We start from the raw sequence: 19,942 nt of genomic DNA, 5'->3' as shown, positions 1-19,942 counted from the left end.
ACACTCCACAATCAGGCAGATAGTACAGGAGGATTCTAATAACCTAGTAATCCTCTTCATGGCTTTCATCAGCATGGTTCAGGCTTTTCTTCAGTCAGATGACCAGCATGGTAGGAGTGAGTAGTTCATCTGGTGGCCCATTCATTGCCTTGAACTTTTGAACAGTTACTTACATGCAGTTTTTTGTGTTCGGTCTAACTGTGCATATAACTAAATAATTGGAATATTTTAGATGGTACCATATAATAAAAATGTTTGCAATTGAAAGAATGACATTCAATCTATCTAGCATCCTTGGTTTTAAAGTAGAAAATTGATTTAAGAGTCTCATCCAGATGGTTCTTGAATGAAACTAGGATACCAGCTTCAACAAAATACCTTGTTAGTTTATTCCAGACCCATAACCCTTCTTCTAAAAAGTGCCTTATACTTACAAAGGTGAAATGTCCAAAATTGAAAAGTCACAATGGTTTAAGTATTGAAATCCTTTGCAAACCTAAATAAATGTAGGTGCATAAAATTACATTAACAAAGCATACAATCAGTTGAGTGACCTGTGCACTGTTTGCAGTAATAGTGATTGACATGATTTCACAATAGATACACTTGTGTCTGTAAGGTTCCTCAGTCAGGTAGTGAATTTCAAGCAAAGATTCAACCATAAAAATGAAGGAGCTTTCAAAACAACCAGAAAGATAAAGCTGTAGAAAAGCACAAATTATGAGAAAGCTACAGAAACTCTAAAACACTATATACAGTATATCACTTAGAGCACTGTGAAACTGATGACTAAAAAAAGGAATGTGTATCAAACCACCCTGACATTGACTAGATTGTGTTGTCCCATCTAATGGAGCTGCCAGGAATGAAGAAAAGTTGTTAAGGAGAATAGAAGCAACATTGAGGCCCACAGTGAGTGCAATGGCTCAGGTGGAATAAAACGTATATGGTATGATTCAGCATTATCCCAGTTGCTCCACTAAGCTGACCTACTGTATATGGGATTTCACAAGGAATTTGCAAAAAAGATATTTGATTTACACTGTAATCAGTACCAAAAAGTTTTGTGGTCAGACAAATGAAAATTTGAATTTTTTGGTCTAAATGCAAAGTGGTACATCTGACATAAACTCATCACAGTCAGGATCATCCCTACCGTAAAGCATGATGATGGCAGTATGATGTTATATTTCTGCTTTCAAAGATCATGGGGACTATCTAGCTGTCTTCTAACTATGTGGGCATTTTGTGTCACTAAAGAGCTCCACTAGTGATGATTAATGGCAACCAGACTGCACAATACTTTATCTAGTCTTGTGGCGTCACTTGCTGTTCGTCCTGTAGTATCATCCAGATGTGACTACATTCTAGTTAGATAATACAAGTCCTCATGCTGCTTGTATAATTGGGTTCTCAATTTTATAGGTGCTTACATACTGTACATCACAATAGTCAAATTATCTTAATCTTTTCATGGATCTGTTGAAAAATGTAGAATCCTTCAATTTAATGCAATAATCTTTTTTCTGCTTAAAACATGCATTCCTTGACATTACTACGGAGTAAATATAGCAATAAAACAATACTGTACCTTTTTCTGAAGTATTCATTTTCTTCCATGCATTTTGCTGCCTGCTGCTCTGCTTTTACACATCTCATACAGCTATTGGAAGTCACTGATGATCTGAAAGAACAACGTGCAGCCATGAAAAAGTTTTTCAACACTTTCAACATTGTCCAAGCATGAAAATAGGAAAAAGGGTAAATGCAACATGATGGGGAACTAGGTATTCTACTGAAGAAAACATTTCCAAATATATTAGTTTATCTCAACCATTGTGGAAATGGAAATAGACAATTCTCTGAATACAGTGTTAAAGTAGCTGAAAGATGTAAAAGTTTGACAACTCATCTCTGTCTGACACTCTTGTGCAAGAGTCTGTTTGATCTAAGACAGTTTTTTGAGGTTCATAAAGTTAGAGTCCTTGAAACCAACAATGAAATTTAGAAATTAATGACTTCTGTACAATCATTAAAGACCAATAAGAGTAAGAGAGCAGAAAAAACTACTATGAAAGGAAATAATATACAACACCATAAAGATACAGATGCAAAGAAATCTCCAGTCTTCAATTCCCTTCTCGCTTTCAAGCAATATCAGTCCTGTCTCCTCTCTACATTCAGTTATCCTCCTCATCCAGCATAACCCCCCTCCTCCATCAGTTTGTGGAACACATAGATGGATTCACTTTAATACAATTCTATTAACTCCACTGGAAAACACTCCATAAGAGGTGACCATGATTTAAGGAAAGATTTTTGGTTCCTCTTCAGAACCACACTTAGCCTTTCATGGGGTAGTACACTAAAAGAAATTCTATAACAAAGTGTAATAGAAGGTGTTTTTTTTTCTTAATCCAGTTGATTAAAATACAATACATCATAATTTATCCATGTGGAAGTGTTTTTTTAAGGTAAAACTAGAATGAAGATCCCAGGGACCTTTCCTATTATAACATGAAAAATACCACTCATTTCCTGGGAAACAAAGCACTAGAACCACGAGATCAATTTTCAGTCCCAAAAATAATTAATGTGAGGCCCCATATACAGCAGGCATTTAATACAAAAAGGTGAAGTGGTACCCTTCATTCTATTTAAAAGACAAGGTGTTTTATGTAATCTACAGTATGTAGTATCTTATATTGCATGTGAAAATTGATCTTACAGAATTTACAACCTCAAGACAGTCATCCTCAATATATTCATTACCATTTTGCCACCAAATTTCCCATTTATGAATACATTTAGCCAAGTTACTTGTGGTAAGTGAGTATAACACAGAGTAGAAGGAAGAAACAAAATGCATCAGACTTTTACTATCCTTAATGAACTGTTCTACATCACAGCAAGAAGAAATATCAAGGGACGTAGGCATCTTCATACTGATGAACTACTTGTAGAAAACAAAAAAATGTTCTAGAAGAAGATTAAACTGTAATTGTAATTGCTGAAAGGACATATAGGTGCTGTCCTTAAATAAATCCCCAGTCACGTGTGTATCATTTTTATGTCTTAAAGCTTATACTTGACTCAGAATAATGGCAATTAGCATTAATGTAACATTTTTCCCATAACATAATCTCCCATCATACCCTGACTGTTGTAAACAATACTTTTTATCCCTGTGCCTAGCATTGCTTTGTCCCCTATGACTAAGCTCCATAAAGATATAGGTGAGCAGGCCCAGGCATCTGCACATAAGTTACCTTTAATATAAGAATGAAACCAATCCCACAATGACCGGGAGTGACAAGCCCAGTTGTAAAAGAGTGATTGGTAGGCCAAGACCATCCCTCTCTACAGGCAGTGGCAAGGATTTCAGTTTCTTTCTGGGCCTCTTACCACACCAGATAAACCTTTCCAAGTACCTTTTGACATTTAGAATTATTGGTATAATGTTTAGTTTCCATAATTCTCTAAGATTCAGTGAGACATTTACTCCAAGATAAGTAAAGCTTGATTTAACCCGTTTAAAAGGGAATGTGGAAGGGACTCTGTGTTATTAAAGCCTCGTAGATGCATGGTCTTAGATTTACTGTAAATTAATTTTCTAGCCTGAAAGGGAGCTACTGTAAATTCATTAATGGCCGCCAGGACAGCTGAGACAGATATTTCAGGTAAAGACAAGAATAGTAAAACATCCAAATATACAGTAGGAAGATCTTAGGTGTTATGTCACCAAGGTTTACAAATATCATATGCCCACATTGTCTAATAGTTTCTGCTAATGTCTCCAGAGCAAGTGAGAATAATCAGCAGAGGTCAGAGCAAATGGTTTGGAGCATAGGCCATTAGTTAGAACACGGGCTACTGGCGAATGATAGTTTTGATCAAGGAAAGTCTCCTCTGAGGCAAATGTCTTTAAGACATCAAATAGGTAACTCTACTGGCGGTAGTAGTTCAGGTGGGTTCTTCTACTTTTTTCAGCATGGAATAAACCTATTACTTGTTCCTTTGCAACTCTACTGGACTATATCAAATGCCGTTTTAGCATCTAGAGAAACAGCAAGTGCTATGGATATAGACTGGTTATTAAACTAAATAACATTTAAAAGTCTCCTTACATTTATAGACGAGAAGCAATTTTATATAAAACCAGTTTGATCAGGATGAATAAAAAAATGGCAAGAGTTCTTCAAGGCTTTTTGCTATCACCTCCAATGAGACTAATCGGTCTGTATGAGTTGCATAAATCAGGAGATTTGTTTTTCCTTAGAATAAGAGTGATAACTAAATTTAAGGTTGGAGGTAAACATCCTTTGTCATAATACATATTGGTAAGAGGGATCACAATACTTTTGCTCTTTTTTATTATAAAATTCATGGCCATATCCATCAGGTCCTGGGGCCTTATCATTCTGTAGGCTGTTTATGGTTATTTTTATGTTATTGGTCTACATAGATAGTTTTTCCATTCTTCAGAGAGGAATGTTTTTTTTTCTGATCCAGGACATCTTCCTTCTCTCAGAGGTGGCAGTGTGTTCGAATGTGTATATGTTTTGGTAAAAATGTCTCATTATCATATTAATATACGTAGAATTATAGTGTGTGAGTGGTGCCAAAGAAAAGAAAAACAAAATAGAGCTGGCTAGGAAAGTGAGGGAAAGCTAACCTGACTACAAAAGAAAACCCGAAACACACGGTCTTCGGTGTCTTCAACACCCTAGCTAACCTCCACTGACTACCAAAACCATACAAGACAAACGGCACTCACCCGTACTAAACTAGTGTTACTAATACAAAATCAGCTAAGTGTGTAGAATGCACCCAACAACCTAAACTAACCTTATACACAAATGTTCACACAAAAACAAAAGTGAACTAGGAATACAAATAGGGAAAACGAGAGTAATCAACAGGAACAGGGTACAAAAGAACACAAAGGTTGAACATATAACACGTTAGGGCAACGTAATGGCAAAACAAGGATAATCACAAATAAACAAAAGTACAAAGATACAAACAGAAACCAACAAAACAACAAAGCTGAAGCTATACAAAAATACACACACAAAGCAAAACAAACCAGCAAGGCAAAAACCAAAGCCAAGTCAAGCAAACCCCCATGTTATATACTGAATAAGACGCAGTCTGATTGGCTGAGAGGCTGATTGATGATGATGTCATACGGAACAGTGGTGTAATGGTGGGCCAATGAGAAAGGGAGAACAATCAAAGGTCAGCAGTGTGCAAACATAAAAACACACAGACCACACACTGGGATGTAACAATGCAAAATTGTGCAAACCATAGTCCATGGACTTAATGATGGTTTATTTCTCTTCAGGTAAGGTATGCTGTCTTGTTAATTAATTTCCCTGGGATAAATAAAGTCTTATCTATCTTGTTTCTTTATGCATTACAGTTTAAAATAATGCAAATATGTGCAAAATCAATTTATAGAAAGTTGGTAATGTGAGGAGGGTCTTACAGTATTTTGGTTTTAATATTGGTTTTTATTATATGCTGTCATTTAATTGGGTACAAGTGGAGCATTTGTACGTATATACTGTATATATGAGTTAATATCATTTGTTATGATATTAGTATGGAAATGTTTGGGTTGCAACAAAACTGGAATATGGTTGGGAACGAGAGGGTTTGTGAGAGTCACAATTTTACATTATGATTCAGTTTTTGTTCTGATGTTTGATGCTTTTTCTCTCTTTCGGTGGAATGTCCTTGCCTTGCCTCACTCTCCCCAAAGACCAGTCAGGTGGTAAATTTCGATTTGTTCAAGGAGTGGGAGGATTGTTTAAGAGCTTGATAGTGTCATGTCCTGTACACCTAGAGGGCACTCTACTTCTGTCCTGTTCCTAGTTTCCTGTGATTATTCATGTCTTTCCGGAGTGTCATGTTGTGTAGCCTATTTATTTCCTGTGTCTGCTCTGCTCCTGGCTCAGCATTGAGAGTTCAGATGTCTTGAGACCCGTCTAGCACCATGTCGCCCCACATCCGTGACCTGAGGGCATAGGTTTCTATACCAACATCGTCCGACCCCCTGAGCCTGGGCTAACCTCCGTGTTGCCCCTTTTGGCGCTACGCATAGGGTCACTACTGCTCTCCTTGTCATTCCATGGCTTGCCCTTCCGACATCCATGACAGATAGGGTTTCTGGTGTTCAAAAACTGATTTTTTTGTTATGTTTTTTCCACACACTATGTATTCTTTCTATCAATACCGATGCCAGTGTACTGTAGCTCAGCTAAAGTATACTCTGTCTTTACTGCTTGCCCCTTTTATTTTGCAGTCTAAAATCCTTCATTATGCATTTCTGCTCTCAAAATGTACTGTATTTACATTTGTATTCTGTCATCTGCCAATCCACCATGTTTTACTCTGACGGAAAGGTAACTTGTGATCTCAACGTCGTCTCCCTTCACATTAAAGGTTTTAATAATGTTATTAAACACCAAAAGATCCTATCTTGTATGAAAAAGAGAACTCCCTGCTAGCTTTTTTACAGGAAACCAACCTGTCTGTTCTGCACCACATTAAGCTATGTAGAAGATGGGTAGGACATGATTTTTACTCATCCTTTAACAATAAGAACTGGGGAGTTGTTATCCTTATAAGGACATTCCTTTCTGATTGGATAAGATAATAAAAAATACTTATTTCATGGCACTCATATGACTAGGATGTGTTTATTCTCCCAATACCTTCAAGGGCTCTTTCTTCCCTGCTTTATTGTCAGATATTGCTTCATTTTCATTTCCATTAATGCTCATAGGAGATGATTTTAATTCCGTTATGAATCCTGAGATTGATAAATCCCCAGCTAATTCAACTTTATCTAGAAAAAGTTCCAGTCTACTTGATTTTTGCAAGTACTTGGAGCTCTTTGAAGTTTGGAGGTTGCTTAAGCGAAAAGGTAGTGATTAAACTTTTTTTTTTTCAGGACACCATCAATCCTTTTCCAGAATTAACGTGTCCTTATCATCCAAATTGACTTTTGACAGGGTCAGAAAATGTACAATTGGCATTCAAACTATCTAACCATTCCCCAAATAGTATATACAAGGATTGTATTAAAAATATTAGCAAAGTTCCAAAAAACAGACTGCATACTCGAAAGAGAAAAAACAAATTTATTTCAAACAGTTCACGAATTAATTTCTGAAGACAGTCAGTATTGTAATCAAAAGTGTACAGACTGGATGTAAATATTCGGCCATTTGATGATTAAATCAAAAGAAGATAAACTGAAAAATTGCATTAAAGAAAATGGTAGTGAAAAGTGTTAAAGTATGTTTAAGGTATTTCTGAATTTTGTAATGAATCTCTTAAATGATTTAATTATCTCTTATTTAAGCAAAAAGACTAAACAACATTTTTCAGTCTTTTCAAATTCAGGGGATGCCAAAAGAAGTTTTTACTGTTTTAGGAAAGGTTTCATACCAGAGTGATAATCCATTAAAAAAGAACAGATAAACCAACAGACAAAGGTAACATTTTATAGCAAAACATACCACACAGTTTTTTCACTGAACTGTAGGGTGACATTTATGTGTGCCAGCAAACTGATGTTATTATTTTTTCACTTTACTCAGTTTTTCTATAGACTAATGCTGCTTAGGTGTATTATTGCACTCAACTTTTGATCATTTATCAATCCTTCAAAGCAAAACTATTGTGTTGAGGTTATATAGATTTGCTCATGATGTCCATAATGTACTCATTGCAGTACAATGATAGTAAAGACTTTCTCTCTGTAATGTTTTTCAGATACACTTAAGGTAAGGCACTGAGAAAAGAGGGTCAAACAACCTTTCATATATAGTGTTTTAATAAATTAACATAAATATTACCAAATAATTGGTAATTTATTTAACATGTCAGTCAAGATTGGCTTACAAAATATAATAAATATAAAACCATTAATTAAAAATAAAACAGGAATAGTAAGTGCTGTAGGCCAATATAAAAGTGATCCTTACCTCTGTATCTGCTCTTCAGATTGTTTCTGATTTGTCAGCAAAAATTCAACCTTTTCTTTGTTACTTTGAATAATTTGTTGCATACTGTAATGAAAGAAAGTAAAAATTAAGTATCACATTCATAAATTAAATTAAAATCTGAATATTCAAAAAACATTTTAACAACACCCAAACAAGCCTGCTATATAAAGGTGTAGTGTGCTTCATAGTTTGGCGTTGCCTTACCTAGCTGAGGAAATAACAGTGCTACCCAAAGATCAGTGCTGTCACCACTCCCCATAAGGATCCCCAAGACACCAATAAAAATTTCCAACATGAAGCTGAGACCAAGTGGTTTCGGCTGAAGTTTTGCAACAATTTAGAGCAGTGTGTGTGTAGCATGGAATGGATGAAAAGAGCATTTGATTCAGGTTTAAGCTTTGTTTGATCGTGTACTGTAGATTAAGAAAGGAAATGTTTCAGAGAAATACTAATGGTGATGGAAATGAACAAGAACGAGAATGATGCAGGTAATGGAACACAAGTCAATAAACAAGTCGCAATTAAAGTCCATTCGAAGACAAAATGAATGAGGTTGTATTCCAAGGGGAGACCCTAATAGAAGAAGAAATATGAGTTATGTTTGTGTATGGAAGGGAGGGAAAGGCTGATGTAGAAATAGGAAGGAATAGGTGAGGCTATTGCTAGCTGTTTCCAATTTGCTAGAAATTAATTGATGAGATCATATTCTAAGTGAAAACCCCAAAAGAATAAGAAATATGAGTTACATATGTGTGTGAAAGCTTCAGGAGGTGAAGGAGTCAAAGGTAGGCACTGCACCAGTTGGACGCCAACCAGAGGTTGAAAGTGATCCAATCACAACAGTTGTCAGGGCTGTGGCTCAGAGTGTAGTCACCACGGATAGTGAGGACTGTGAAGTCCTGGGGTACTAAAAAATAGTTAACACAACTTTTCGGCTCCTAAAGGAGGCTCCACGGCCAAAAAGTTGTGTTTTCTTCCTTCTTTTTTTCAGCATGGGATAAACCTATTACTTGTTCCTTTGCAGCCTACGCATGCTGATGCAGCTACCCACCTGAACTACTAAAAAGTAGTTAATTGCTAATTGAACAATTCACCCTATAAATAGAATTGTACTATAATCTTTGGTAGCCTCAAACCTCATTTTTTCTTTTTTTTTAAAACTTGATATTGGGTACAAACCTGGCTGGGAGCTTTCAGATTTTAGTTGGTGAAGATAGACTCACATAGAGAAGGTCTATTACAAAGTAATAGACAAATGTGGAGTTTGTCTCTATTTCAAATAGCAGATTGTGACTGTTTGAATAGCAGGATGGAGTTAACATGCAAAAGTGAATTTGATCAATATTTAGTCTTGCTATCCAATTCTGTTCTGACAGGGAAATTAAATATAGCCAAAGATTTTATGATGTCTCATTTTGTCTGCTTTTTCTTTCTTTCTCACAGACAGGTGATGCTCTTAACTGTCTTAGGTTTTCTTTTTTCAGTATCATCGAAATTCTTCCTGAACACAGGCACTGAATGTCTGTGATCAGTTTACAAAGCTACTGGCTGTCTACAGTTGTATTAAAGAAATTTTTTACAACCAAAACAACTACTGCAAGAGACTATTATTCAATTTAATCATAGTGCTTTTTCCTGCAATTTTGCTGTACGAAACAAATGTGACACACACACACACATCTAAAGTTATTGTAGCAATATTGCTATTCTTTGATGCATTAAGGAGGCTTTCAGCAGTTTGCATGGATCACAGATTTAGTTTTGTGGTGATGCTGAGTTTTAGTTGTTGCCATTCTTTTGCATTTTCAGAGTTTCATTACCATTCTGTGCCCATCTCTAATTGGTTTATCATTATTGCTGTGTTTGCACTGACAGGTTAGGAACAAATTAACTTAAAACATTCACTAAACCTACACCTAAATAAAGCATTTCTACAATTACCTTGCCTTTTAGGGGATCTCTCTGTAGAAATGTGTCTCCCAGAAAGGAGAGTTTCTGCATGCAAAACAATTTTCTTCTCTTTAGTTGAAATCTTTACCTTGTTTCGGAGTAGCTCATCTTTGCAGGTCTTTTACTCTAATCACTGACAGAGGAATCTAATGTCATGCTACTTAGCCTTAACAACATACCCCTGCCCATAGAACAGAGCTAATGCTGTTACTATACTGAAACAATATAAGCCACACCACTAAAGAACTATACAGTCCCATATTCCCTCCTGTTGTTTCACTTAGATTACCCAAGGAGCAATTACCCAACGAGAAGTTTGGTTTTATGTTATATTATGAAAAGGACCAGATCCTGGTTGCCAGGGACTACATCAAAGCAGCTTCTAAGTCCCATGTGTAGTGCTGTGATCAGGGACCTTGCCACAGCCTATGACATCTTCTAGAACGATGAGTTGCTCTTATAGTTACATCAGTTCCACCAAGATTTTGAAATGACAAGATCAATCTAAGAAATCATCACTAATTATCATGCCTATGTCACAATTGATAGACAGACCAACCGGGATCGGGATATGCAAAATAAGTATCCCACAAGAATCAATAGCAGACCCTGCACTCATCAACATTTACTGTACACCACTAATCTCCCAAAAAACTCACGCACAAATCTTGCACTTCAACATATTTGATCATATGCAGGTCTCAAGAAAGGGATAGGAAAGCTATGCACACCTGCTGAAAGAATTCACACTTTCCATAATTACACTAAAGGTGTGGATGGAACAGCAACAACCTGAACTAACCCAGAAATGAATCGTTGCAACAAAAAAAAGAATGGAAATGGAGAGCAGACTTCACAATTCCACAAACCTCCATCGTACCATGCTGATGATGAAGTCAAAAGGGGACAGACACATTCCGTAAAACAAAATGGAAGTGAAAAGTGTTTTAAGTGTTTTGAAGGTGTTTCTGAATTTTGGAATGCAGCTTGAAAATGTTTTAATTTTCTCTTATTTTAACAGAAAAGACTGAACAACATTTTTCAGTCGTTTCAAGTTCAGGCAAAGCCAAAAGAAACATTTACTCTTGTCAGTCAAGAACTACAGGGTATCTTATTGTTATTTCAGATTTCTAAACTACTTGATTGAACCACGCAACTGCTTCAGAGATCTAAACAAAATTGTACAAGCTGTTTAAGAAACTATGATTTACCAGTGACCCATAAATCCTGCTTGATTGTGGCTCTCCTGCTTGTCCGTGGCTCTTTCCACCCTTTATAGACTGTTATTAGTACTTTCAACCCACTTTTGTGTTAGATTATGCTCATTGAATTGAAATGGCAATTTCTGTGACAATGGTCAAGGATCTAATTGTATTGTAAAATGTTTGGATGTTGAGTCTCCAAAATATTCATTATGACACATGCACACTGATAGCAAATATTATAAAGATTGTTTGGTGTTACAGGTAGATATACTGACATCATTTTAGCAGCTATAAAGAATAATTAAAGTTATTACCATCTGGCTAGAACAAGTTAAGGACTCTCGTATCTGTCTATTCCATAAATATTCTGTTAGCATTAAATTATTTATTCACATATGATTTAAAATGTAAGAAAAGTGTTTCTTCAGCATTTTAGGTGTAACCACATTACTGGGTCTCTAGATATTTGAGGGTTATTACAAATGAAGAATGCAATCAAAGGGTTGACTGTAGAGACTTTCTCTCTGGTATGGATTTTTTTTCAAGCACACTTAAGGTGAGGCAGTCAGAAAAGATGGTAAAACAATCTTTCTTCTATATGGTTTTAAAACATTTAACATAAATATTAATATTTTTAGTAATTTACCTAACATGTCAGTTATGATTGGCTTACAAAATAGAAAACACTAATTTGAAATATTTAAAGTACTATAAATCGTACATTAAAAACAAAACAGGAATAGAAATTAGGATAAATGGCCAATAGTCATTCTTATCTCTGTATCTGATTTTCCAGCAACAATCCATTCTTTGATTTTTCACTTTGAATAATTTGTTGCATACTATAATAAAAGAAAGTGAAACTTAAGTTGCACTTACAGAAACAAATTTATCATGACATTGATCTTTCACATTTTTATTAACGGATAAAAATGTAACAGTAAAATAACCTGATGATCTTTAAATATGTAGCTTCAAATAATTTAAAAATTCAAAATATGTAAACATGACCAAGTTCTAATGAAGACAAAACAAGCTGATGAATATAAAGGTAAAGCTTACTTCATAGTTTGGCACTGACTTACCTGGCTGAGGAAATGAAAGTGCTAGCCAAAGAACAATGTTGTCACTATCCCCCAAAAGGAAGCACAAGAATTTCCAACATGAAACTATGATCAAGTCGGTTAGGATGCAAAGTTTTGAAAGAACTGAGAGCAATGTGTGTGTATAATAATAAAAAGTTCATTTAATTCAGGCTTAAGCTTTATTTGATTGAGTAGATTAAGGAAATGTTTCAGAGAAATACTAATGTTGAAGGAAGTGAATAAGAATGAGAATAATGCAGGTTTCGGAATGCAAGTCAATGAATACAGCTCGGCATTCAATACCATAGTGCCCTCAAAGCTTGTCATCAAACTCCAGGACCTGGGACTGAACACCTCCACCTGCCTTTTCCTACAATTTTGGTGTACGAAACAAATGTGACATCAGGAGCCGCCCTTGAAGGGGGGAGCACTGTCACACCCTGTACACCTAGAGGGCACTCTACTTCTGTCCTGTTTCTATTTCCCTGTGATTATTCATGTCTGTCCGATGTGTCTTGTTGTGTAACCTATTTACTTTCTGTGTCTGCTCTGCTCCTGGCTCACCATTGAGGGTACAGATGTCGTGAGACCCGGCTATTACCAGGTCGTCCCATGTCCGTGACCTGAGGGCATAGGTTTCTACACTGACATTGTCCGACCCCCTGAGCCTGGGCTAACCTCTGTGTTGCCCCTTTTGCTGCTACGCATACTGTAGGGCCACTACTGCTCTCCTTGTCATTCCATGGCTTGCCCTTCCGACATCCATGACAGATAGGGTTTCTGGTGTTCAAAAACTGATTTTTTTGTTATGTTTTTTCCACACACTATGTATTCTTTCTATCAATACCGATGCCAGTGTACTGTAGCTCAGCTAAAGTATACTCTGTCTTTACTGCTTGCCCCTTTTATTTTGCAGTCTAAAATCCTTCATTATGCATTTCTGCTCTCAAAATGTACTGTATTTACATTTGTATTCTGTCATCTGCCAATCCACCATGTTTTACTCTGACGGAAAGGTAACTTGTGATCTCAATATCGTCTCCCTTTACAATAAAAGTTTTAATAATGTTATTAAACACCATAAGATCCTATCTTGTATGAAAAAAGAGAACTTCCTGCTAGCTTTTTTACAGAAAACCAACCTGTCTGTTCTGCACCACATTAAGCTATGTAGATTATGGGTGGGACATTTTACTCATCCTTTAACAATAAGATCTGGGGAGTTGTTATCCTTAAAAGGGCCTTCCTTTCTGATTGGATAAGATAATAAAAAATACTGGGCGACATGGTCTTATTTCATGGCACTTATATGGTGAACTCATATAACTAGGATGTGTTTATGCTCCCAATACCTTCAAGGCCTCTTTCTTCCCTGCTTTATTGTCAGATATTGCTTCATTTTCATTTCCATTAATGCTCATAGGAGGTGATTTTAATTCTATGAATCCTGAGATTGATAAATACCCAGCTAATTCAACTTTATCTAGAAAAAGTTCCAGTCTACTGTACAGTGTACTGATAGTAAAGACTTTCTCTCTTGATTTTTTTTCAGGTACCCTTAAGGTAAGGCACTCAGAAAAGAGTCAAACAACCTTTCTTATATAGTGTTTCAATAAATTAACATAAATATGAAATGTGTTTTTGGTAATTTATTTAACATGTCAGTCAAGATTGGCTTACAAAATAGTGATCATTTAAAATATTTAATTTACTATAAAACCATTAATTAAAAACAAAACGGGAATAATAGGTGCTGTAGGCCAATATAAAAGTGATCCTTACCTCTGTATCTGCTCTTCAGATTTTTTCTGATTTGTCAGCAAAAATTCAACCTTTTCTTTCTCATTTTGAATAATTTGTTGCATACTGTAATAAAATAAAAAATAAGTATCACATCCAGAAATAAATAATTTAACAATTCAAAATCTGAATATTCAAAAAACATTTTAACACCAAAACAAGCCTACTATATAAAGGTGTAGTGTGCTTCATAGTTTGGCATTGACTTACCTAGCTGAGGAAATAACAGTGCTACCCAAAGATCAGAGCTGTCACCACTCCCCATAAGGATCCCCAAGACACCAATGAAGATTTCCAACATGAAGCTGAGACCAAGTGGGTTAGGCTGACATTTTGCAACAACTTAGAGCAATGTGTGTGTAGCATGGAATGGATGAAAAGAGCATTTGATTCAGGTTTAAGCTTCGTTTGATCGTGTACTGTAGATTAAGAAAGGAAATGTTTCAGAGAAATACTAATGGTGATGGAAATGAACAAGAATGAGAATGATGCAGGTAATGGAACTGTCAAAGTCAATGAACAAGTGACAATAAGATTCCTTTCTAAGACAGAACAAATGAGGTTGTATTCCAAGTGAAGACCCTAATAGAAGAAGATATATGAGTTATGTTTGTATCTGGAAGGGAGGGAAAGCCTGATGTAGAAATAGGCTATTGATAGCTGTTTCCAATCACAGCCAAAACAACTACTGCAAGAGACTATTATTCAATTTAATCACATATTGCTACCCTTTGATACATTAAAGAGGCTTTCAGCAGTTTGCTTGGATCATAGAATTGGTAGTGTGGTGATGCTTACTTTTAGTTCTTGCTATTCTTTTACATGCTACGAGTTGCATTGCCATGTTGTGCTTGTTTCGTTGTTGCATTTGTGCTGAGAAAAGTTTAGGCATCAAATCACATAAAACATTCACTAAACCTACACCTCTCAGCAGTTCTGCTTTGTTGCTTTGATCTGACATATCTGCTGGCCAGACCAGCCAGATCAGGATACTCAAATTCAGTATCCCACACTCTTCAGCATGTACACCACGAATCTTCCAAAAACCTCAGGCACAAAAGTTGCATATATCAGTGATATGCCTTTACATCAGCCAGTCTTTTGAACATATACAAGTCTCAAAAAAGCTATAAACACCTTCTAGCATCAGTGGCAACTCCACCACTCAAAGTCATCTGCTCACTTTTCTACTTCAGCAGGATGATAAAGGGCTCAGTGTGAGACTGTAAAGGAATCCTCCCAACAGTCTCCAGCATTTCAAACTACCTGGATTAAAGCTGGAAGCTGGAAAGAATTCTTCTCAGTTTCATTTAGTATCTGATACATCCCCAGTATCACACCTCTGTGTGCTGGGCAGCTGCTATTTGATTGCAGTTCCTCTCATTTGTTTTTTGGTAGTGACAGCTAGTGATTCAAGAGATCTTCAATGTAAAGTGAATGTAAAATTTACCCTGTCTGCTGAAACGGTATTTTGCAAATTCAAAATATCAGCGAAATTGTACACAATTGTACACAATAAAGGCAACTTTGGCAGCATTTTGAGTGGGGGTTGGGAAATTAAACAATAATTAATGTTCATGGGTTTATAATAAATCTAATATGCATTGTTTTATAATAAATCTAATATGGATACAATAAATTGTTTTTTATATTGTATATCTGGCTGAGTAATCTTGCTTTCCGAAAAAGCCCTAGGGTGTCACATTTTCTACAGTATCTCTACACTATGCAGTGTGTATTGCTACTTTTATTATTGATTTGTATTTCACATTTCATATACTGTGATATATAAAATTAATAAAAACATCAATTTTCAATTACAATTCAAAGAAACCTTATATTATGTATAAGTATTAAGATAAGATTATTTTATTGGCCATATACAAAGTCTTGTATTAGGAAATTGTCTTTTCACATACCCCCAACTTGCTCTCTATGAGACACACAGACAGGGAGGGAAGCTTGGGGTCAAAGCACAGGGTCAGGCATTTATATGGGAGCAGTCAGGGTTAAGGGCCTTGCTCAGGTGCCCAACGGAGTACGATTCCTCTGCCAGCCGTGGGATACAAACCAGCAACCTTCCAGCCACAGGCACAGATTCTTAGCCACAGAGCCACCATACCACTATATATTATATATAGACACTAATTAAAATTACTAATGTTATAAATGTTTGCAGAGGAACCGAAACCAAATTAACCAGAAGTGTTTTGAAATAAATTAATATGAATAAAAACGCTGAATGAACACTTACACGGAATTACTGAGACACACACTAAAAAACAGCACATTATAAATCTTAAACATTTTATAAGTTTATAAGTGCTTATATAACAAACATAAGTTTGTTCAAGTATATGTTTATTGTTCTTAATTTTATCCTTGCAAGTGTTCATGAGAAATTAAGTTTAAACTATCACGTAAAAACATTTCCAAAATAACTACACCAAGTGACTGAGTTTGATGCAGAAAATGTTTATGAAGGTGGAATATTGTTGTGTACCTTATTTTTATTTTTCAGTTACAAAAACATCTTTATTTACATTATTCCAAATTAAGTGGACTTAAAGAAGTAGTTCAACAGATTAAATTAAGCTATGTACTCACCACAAATGCCACCTATTGATCTTCTTTGGGCAGCTAAAGGAAGCTAAATCTGGCAAGCTGTATCATGCTGTGGTACAGTATACCACAGTTTGCTTAACAAGGACACAGGTTTTGATGTGCATTCTGGATGGCTGCATACTGTATGTACATTGCTACTTTTACAACTGGTTTTAACTACCTTATTTTTATCCTTTTTATAGATCTGTTGAAACAAATCTGTGAATTTAGAATTTTTAGGTTAATCCAATAATGTGTCATCCTCTTTATGCTCCAAACATGTACTGTATTCCTTGAAACATAGCAATATAACAATACTTCTTTTTGAAATCTTCATATTCTCTGTTGTGTTTAGCTCTCTCCTGCTCTGTTGTTTCACACCTCTCACTGCCATTGCAAGTCACTGATGTTCTAAAGGAACAACTATGCAACCGTGAAAATGTTTTTACACATCTGAAACATTGTCCAAGCAGTAAACTAGGAAAAAGGCTAAATGAAGCGTAGGGCAAAGTAGGGCACTTTGCATTCTACTGAAGAAAAATATTCTGAAAATATATTTATTGTTTGATGCTGATGAATAAAGCACACTTGTCATTAATCTACATGAATATACAAAACATTATAGTAATTAAATGACAGGTTGAGAAGATTATGTACCACTGTGGGCTTATTGTTTAACAAGTGACTTTAGAAAGGGACCTAAATACAGTTAAACAATCAGTGCAGAAAAATTCTGGGCTCCCTTACAAAACCATCACTTAGAAAAAATGGATTTACATCAAATTATTAAGTCAGGAATAACCACCTGTGGTCATCAAGAAATACAGAATTTGCATATATTTATTTTCTAAATTATGTGATTGAACCACTCATCAGCTTCAGTGGTCAAAACAAACTTGTACAAGTTGTTAAAGAAATTATGATTAAAAGGTGACCCATAAATGACCCATGTGGTTCTCCAGGCTTGCCCCACCGTTACAGAATATCTTCATTACTTTCCAGCCACTTCTGTGTCTGATTATGATCATTGAATACAAGTACTGTAGCACTTTTTGTAACAATGCTTAGTGGCCCAATTTTATTGTTATAGAAGAATCTATAGAAGAGACATGCACTCCAACATCAAATATTATAAAGATTGTGTGGTACTGACATCCTGTGGTCCTGACATCTATTTAGGAGCTATCTGTTTTACAGTTATTACCAACTCTTTTCTAAAAGAACAATGTCAGGTCTCTCTTAAGTGTCTATTCCATCATTTTTCATTTCCATCAAATTGATTCTTCAAATATGATTTAAAATGTAAGAATAGTGGTACTTCAGCATTTTAGGTGTAGGAGAACCACATTACTGGAACCCAGATGCTTGAGGGTCATTGCGAATAGAAAGGAACCGCTCCAGAATGCATAAAATGGATTGATTGTAGAGACTCTCTCTAGTGTGGATTTTTTTGCAGGTGCATTTAAGGCAAGACAGTCAGGCATTTTCAGTAATTTACCTAACATGTCACTGATGATGGGCTTACAAAATGATTAAATATTAATTTGAAATATCTCATGTACTATAAAACCAATACAAAAGTGATCCTTACCTTTGTATCTGCTCTTTAGATTCTTTCTGATTTGCCAGAAAAAAATCAACCTCTGCTTTTTCTCTTTGAATAATTTGTTTCATACTGTAACAAAAATTAAGTTTCATCTCCAGAAAGATATTTCTTATTATTAGATGAAAATATAACAGTAGAAATAAACCTGTTGATCTTTAAATTTGTAAATTAAAATAATAAAAAATATTTATGTTCAATCAAATTAGTAACAACACCCAAACAAGCCTACGTATTTGAATGTATAGTGTGCTTCATAGTTTGGCATTGACTTACAGTGCCTATAGAAAGTCTACATCTCCCTTGGACTTTTTCACATTTTATTGTGTTACAACCATGATGTATTTAACTGAGAATTTTTGACAGTCATCAACACAAAGTAATCTATAATGTCAAAGTAAAAAAAAATCCAGACATTTTACTAAATTAATTAAAAATAAAAAAAGGAAATTATTGAATGCATAAGTATTCACCCCTTTGTGCTTTGACACACCTAAATTACCTCTGAAGTAACTAACTATCTTCTCCAAGTCACATATTTACGTGACTGGAGTCCACCTGTGTGCAGTTGAGGTATTTCACATGATAGACACACCGGTGTCTGGGAGCTTCCCCACTTTGTGCATTTCCAAGGAAACACTACACCATAAAGACCAAGGAACATTCCATGTAGATCTGAGATAAGGTTCTTGAAAAATACCAGTCAGGGCAAGGATATAAGAAATTTTCCAAGGCATTGAATATACCTCGATGCACAGTGAAATCCATCATTACAAAGGTTAGAAAATATGGAACAACTGTGAATCTTGTCCAGAACTGTCTGTCCACCATAACTGAGTGTCTGGGAAAGATGAGCCATAGTAAGCTAGGCCACCAAGAGGCCTACAGCAACTCTAGAGGAGTTACAGTCCTTCATGACAGAGATGGAAAACTCATAAAGATAGAAGGAAAAATGGATGTAGCTAAATACAGAAAAATCCTGGAAGAAAACGTGCTGTAATCTGCAAGAGCACTGGGACTTAGAAGATGATTCATCTTTCAATAGGACAATGACCCGAAACATACAGCAAAAGTCACACTGGAGTGGCTTAAAACCAAAAAGGTAAATGTCCTGGAGTGGTCCAGTCAAAGCCCAGACCTCAATCCAATTGAGCATCTGTGGAATTACTTCAAACTTTTGCCAAGAAGAATGGCAAAAATTCCAGTTTGAAGATGTGCAATGTTAATGAAGACTTACCCAAAGAGACTCACAGCTGTAATTGCTGCCAAAGGTGGTCTAACCAAGTATTAACTCTGGGGGGGTGGTGAAAACTTATGCATTCAATTATTTTCTGTTATTTTGAGTTTTATATTTTTAATTTAAATGTCTAGATTTTTTTTTCTCACTTAGACATTATGGAGTACTTTGTGATGATGAGTGGCAGAACTTCTCAGTTAAAAACATCATGGTTCCATGCTGTAACACAATAAAATGTGAAAAAGTTCAAGGGGGCTGTAGACTTTCTATAGGCACTGTTCCTACTGTAGCTGAGGAAATAACAGCGCTAGCCAAAGACCATTGCTGTCACAACCCCCTATAAGGATCCCCAAGACACCGACAAAGATTTCCAACATGAAGCTAAGACTGAGTCGGTTTGGCTGCAGTTTTGCAGGACGTGTCCATATTATAGA

At 35.7% G+C, this 19,942-nt stretch overlaps 1 protein-coding gene across 1 annotated transcript in view; it reads right to left on the bottom strand.

Annotated features, from left to right (window-relative positions):
* LOC138241630 (coiled-coil domain-containing protein 170) overlaps positions 1–19,942 on the bottom strand; it is a 36,929-nt gene that overhangs the window by 10,739 nt on the left and 6,248 nt on the right. The window contains exons 3-5 of the mRNA XM_069195278.1: positions 14,047–14,130; positions 8,004–8,087; positions 1,592–1,684 (exon numbers count right to left, since the gene is read on the bottom strand). Of these exons, the coding sequence (XP_069051379.1) occupies positions 1,592–1,684; positions 8,004–8,087; positions 14,047–14,130 (261 nt within the window). The remainder of the gene's footprint in view (positions 1–1,591; positions 1,685–8,003; positions 8,088–14,046; positions 14,131–19,942) is intronic.

The sequence above is a fragment of the Lepisosteus oculatus genome, chromosome 10 (assembly GCF_040954835.1).
Source record: "Lepisosteus oculatus isolate fLepOcu1 chromosome 10, fLepOcu1.hap2, whole genome shotgun sequence".
Taxonomy (NCBI): domain Eukaryota; kingdom Metazoa; phylum Chordata; class Actinopteri; order Semionotiformes; family Lepisosteidae; genus Lepisosteus; species Lepisosteus oculatus.
Note: the sequence above shows the minus strand (reverse complement) of the source record. Positions and strands in the feature narration are given on the sequence as shown.